At 58.0% G+C, this 4,349-nt stretch overlaps 1 protein-coding gene across 1 annotated transcript; it reads left to right on the forward strand.

Annotated features, from left to right (window-relative positions):
- Window positions 1-1,811: 1,811 nt before the first annotated feature.
- GAST (gastrin) lies at window positions 1,812-3,710 on the forward strand. Its single transcript, XM_059668304.1, has 3 exons — window positions 1,812-1,944; window positions 3,189-3,404; window positions 3,525-3,710. Exons 2-3 carry the CDS (start codon window positions 3,194-3,196, stop codon window positions 3,626-3,628), a joined length of 315 nt encoding a protein of 104 aa, XP_059524287.1. The 5' UTR covers window positions 1,812-1,944; window positions 3,189-3,193; the 3' UTR covers window positions 3,629-3,710.
- Window positions 3,711-4,349: the final 639 nt, after the last annotated feature.

Consider the following 4,349-nt stretch of genomic DNA (forward strand, 5'->3'; position numbering starts at 1 on the left):
TTGCCACCCTGTGCAACCAGCCTGCCCAAGACAAGCCAAGGAACACAGCTCCCCTATGTCCCCCCCCCCCCCGTCCCCCCAGTAGAAATCAAGACTTGGGTTGTGGTACAACCAGGAGTCTTCTGAAAGCGTATCATTTCCCGTTGCCACAGCAACATGAGCCTCTCTTTTCCCCAGGATGTGAGCAGAGCTGCTCCCTCAAGCCCCCTCAAAGTCTCTTCTGCCTCTGAGAGTCTGTGCCTCAATTATTGTCACCAATGCCCGCACTGTTTTTGCCATTTTCATTTATTCCATCTGCTGAGTCACCGAGACCTGCGCTGCATCAGGATGGTCAGTCCCCAGAACATTTGGCCACTGGTTGCCATGGACACCTCACAGCCTGCTTCCTTCATCACCTGTTAATTCTCGGCAAAGCTGGCTGTGAATGTGGGTACCACGGCTTCTTATCCAGATCGGGAGGGGCCCTGATGATGCACGAACAAAAGCAAAATCTCTAGGCCCAGCTTCAGAAAAATAAAAAACAGCCTAGAGCTAGCTACATCCGTCCAAACGAGGTCAAGACAGCGATTTATCAAGCAGGCTAACCAGCCCAACCGGTGTGGCTCAGTGGTTGAGCATCAACCCAGGAACCAAGAGGTCACGGGTTTGATTCCCGGTCAGGGCACATGTGAGCTGTAGGCTCGGTCCCCAGTAGAGGACCTGTAGGAGGCAGCCTCTCAATGATGCTTTTTTCCCATTGGTGTTTCTCTCTCTCCCTTCTTCTCTCTCCAAAAATCAATAAAAACATATATTTTTTAAAAAACCAACAACCCAGGTCAACAAGCGTTCCATTAGTTTTTTGGAACATCTTGGGTAAGCCCTTTAGTCTCTTTGCTAACCGTCTGAAGAAGTATTTTTAAAATATATATATATTTTATTGATTTTTTTACAGAGAGGAAGGGAGAGGGATAGAGAGTTAGAAACATCGATGAGAGAGATAAACATCAATCAGCTGCCTCCTGCACATCCCCCACTGGGGATGTGCCTGCAACCAAGGTACATGCCCTTGACTGGAATCGAACCTTTCAGTCCACAGGCCGACGCTCTATCCACTGAGCCAAACCGGTTAGGGCTGAAGATGTATTTTTATATTGAAAAGTGGTGAATGTGTTATGTGATTACTGCCTTCCCTTGAGGCACAGGAGCCTGAAGGGATTGGCCCTGGGTAGGGTTTGCAAGAGGCGGGGATGAGGGGCAGACCTGGGGAGATGTGGGGTAGCTGCAAGCTAAATCCAGCCCAGCACAGAGGGCGCCGGGAGAGGGGGTGACACTCCGGAGTTTCCAGGTAAGGGAAGGTGAAGGGGCTCACAGCCAGCCAGGATGTGGCCACGGGGCAGGGAGAGCGAGGCCATCAGCCCACGGCCCATTGCCCCTGATAACCGTGACACGTCCTGTGTGCAGAGGCCGGCAGACGGGACAGGAGATCAATACGTCACCCTCTGATCACACCCGCCCTGATCTTCAAACATCAGTATGGGCGGAACATGCTTTCTGAGTCTGAGGTCATTTGGTCCACCTGCCTCACCTGCCCCCAACGGGAAGTAGCCTAAAGGATGCGCACCAGACCCCTGACCCCGAGGACATGGGGGGGACATTGTTCCTGACCCCAGGAAGCCTGCCTCCTGCCTGCCCCCATGCCCAGCTGAAGAACAGCCCCTACCCTGCTTCTGCCCCTCGCCATGAAGTTTAACGCCCCTTCCTCCCCCCCCCCCCCCCGCATCCGGGTGACTGACGAAATGGCAGGGTGGGGCAGGGCCCTTCGTGCTGTGGGAGCCTGGCCTCATGGGAACGGAGGGTTTGGGAGGGGCCTAAGGGCTTTATAAGGCAGGGCTAGAGCAACCGGCCCAGCAGAGAACCGAGAGGCACCAGGCAGACCTCAGCCTCACCCAACTCCCGGCTCGGCAGGTGAGAGCACCCGGAGGGGAGGGAGAGGCTGGGAAGAGCATCGATGGGGCCCCACACCCTGCCAGGCTCACACATCAGTGTCGCCAGGGCTGGGACCCTCCCCTTCACCCAGGGTGGGACTGGGTCTCAGCACGCGGACCCACCCTGGCTTCCCGACCCTTGCCTTCGAGCTGACCTGCTGCTTCACCCAGGGCCCAGCCCGGACCCTCTCACTCCATATCCCCCCCTCTCACCAGCCCTGGGAGGTGAGAAAGACAAACGCTATTCTCCCATCTCTCAGATGAGAAAACTGAGGCCCAGAGGGAGATGTGACCCAAATGACTGGGTAAGGCTGGGCCTGGAACCCGTGTTCCTGGACCCCATCTCAAGCTCTTTCCCAGACCAGCCCTGTCTGAAAGAACTTCCCTTGGCGATGGTAGTGTTCTATGCCTGCACTGTCCGATACGGTACCCACCAGCCACATGTGCACAGAAATACAACTAGTGCAAGGGAGGACCTTTTTATCTAATTAATTAAATGTGAAGAGCCACCTGGGGCCAGTGGCTACCATATTGGACAACCCACATGGCTAGTGTTGGGCACGGTGAGTGTGCGGGAGGTCTCCAAAGCGATCCCTGTGGTCCTTTAACACTGCTGGCTGTCCTTTTTAGAAAAGACATTTTTATTGATTTCAGAGAGGAGTGGAGAGGGAGAGAGAGAGAAGCATCAAGGATGAGAGAGATCACCCTTTCTTTTTTGTCTTTTAAATATATTTTTATTGATTTCAGAGAGGAAAGGAAAGGGATGAGAGAGAATCATCGCTCGGCTGCCTCCTGCACGCTCCATACCGGGGATCTAGCTAGTCACCTGGGCATGTGCCCTGACCCAGTATCGAGCCGTGACCTCTTGGCTCATGGGTCGACACTCAACCACTGGGCCACACCGGCTGGACCCTTGGCTATTAAAGTTCGCCTAAATGACAAGACCGAAACACCCACAGAGCTGCTCACGTGGCTTCGAATTGTGCCTAACAGTTGAGAAATCATTCCTCTAAGAAAAGCAGCCGCTGGAATTAGGGTAGGGAAGGAGGAGAGGGGCAAGGCGTGGAGGTAGGGGGAGGGGGGGCGACTGGCAGGAACAGCCCACAAGCCCTCGCAGACTTGCACACCTGCCAGCAGGGGGGGACCTGGAGCCCACCTGGCCCAGGCCCCTGCCCCTGGTGCCTGGACTGGCCTCCCCTAAGCTGGGCCCTGCTCCCTCTGCAGACAAGATGCAGCGGCTCTGTGTGCAAGCGCTGATCCTGGCTCTGGCTCTGGCCGCCTTCTCGGAAGCCTCCTGGAAGCCCCGCTCCCAGCTGCAGGACGCACCCTCAGGCCCAGGGGCCAAGAGGGCCCTGGAGGCACGTTGGCCGGACCAGCTGGGCCCAGCCGCTCACCACCAAAGGCAGCTGAGGTTCCCGGATCCCCCGCACCCGGTGGCAGGTAGGAGCTGCGGACGGCCCTCCCTGCTCGCCTCCCCCAGCCCGTGTGGGCCCTGGCCTCGGTTCCCGGGGCTCCGTGTCCTTCCCCATCCTCACCGCCTCTCCCGCCTCTGGCCCGCAGACCTGTCCAAGAAGCAGGGGCCGTGGCTGGAGGAAGATGAAGAAGCGTATGGATGGATGGACTTCGGCCGCCGCAGTGCTGAGGAAGGGGACCAACAGCCCTAGCACCGAGTTTCAGAGCCCAGCCACCTCCCAGCCCCGCCCAGCCCCATGGAAAACCAACCCAAATAAACCTGCTTCCAATGGACCACATTGTGTCAAGTGTCCTGGGGCAGGGGAGGGGAGTTGGGGCAGGGTTGAGGCAGGGAGGGGAGCTGGGACAGGGTTGAGGCAGGGAGGGGAGTTGGGGCAGGGTTGAGGCAGGGAGGGGAGCTGGGGCAGGGTTGAGGCAGGGAGGGGAGTTGGGGCAGGGTTGAGGCAGGGAGAGGAGCTGGGGCAGGGTTGAGGCAGAGAGAGGAGCTGGGGCAGGGTTGAGGCAGAGAGAGGAGCTGGGGCAGGGTTGAGGCAGGGAGGGGAGTTGGGGCAGGGTTGAGGCAGGGAGGGGAGCTGGGGCAGGGTTGAGGCAGAGAGAGGAGCTGGGGCAGGGTTGAGGCAGGGAGGGGAGTTGGGGCAGGGTTGAGGCAGGGAGGGGAGCTGGGGCAGGGTTGAGGCAGAGAGAGGAGCTGGGGCAGGGTTGAGGCAGGGAGGGGAGTTGGGGCAGGGTTGAGGCAGGGAGGGGAGTTGGGGCAGGGTTGAGGCAGGGAGAGGAGTTGAGTACCATCTCGGGCAGTTGTTCTCAACCTGTGGGTTGCGACCCCTTTGGTGGTCGAGCGACCCTTTCACCGGGGTCGCCTAAGACCATCCTGCATATCAGATATTTACATGACGATTCATAACAGGAGCAACA

Source organism: Myotis daubentonii, chromosome 16 (genome assembly GCF_963259705.1).
Source record: "Myotis daubentonii chromosome 16, mMyoDau2.1, whole genome shotgun sequence".
NCBI lineage: Eukaryota > Metazoa > Chordata > Mammalia > Chiroptera > Vespertilionidae > Myotis > Myotis daubentonii.

Bases quoted from the DNA above. Each gene is read 5' to 3' on its own strand.
- GAST (XM_059668304.1), top strand. From the start codon at position 3,194: ATGCAGCGGCTCTGTGTGCAAGCGCTGATCCTGGCTCTGGCTCTGGCC. The intron at 3,405-3,524 runs GTAGGAGCTGCG...TCTGGCCCGCAG, and splicing joins TCCCCCGCACCCGGTGGCAG to ACCTGTCCAAGAAGCAGGGG.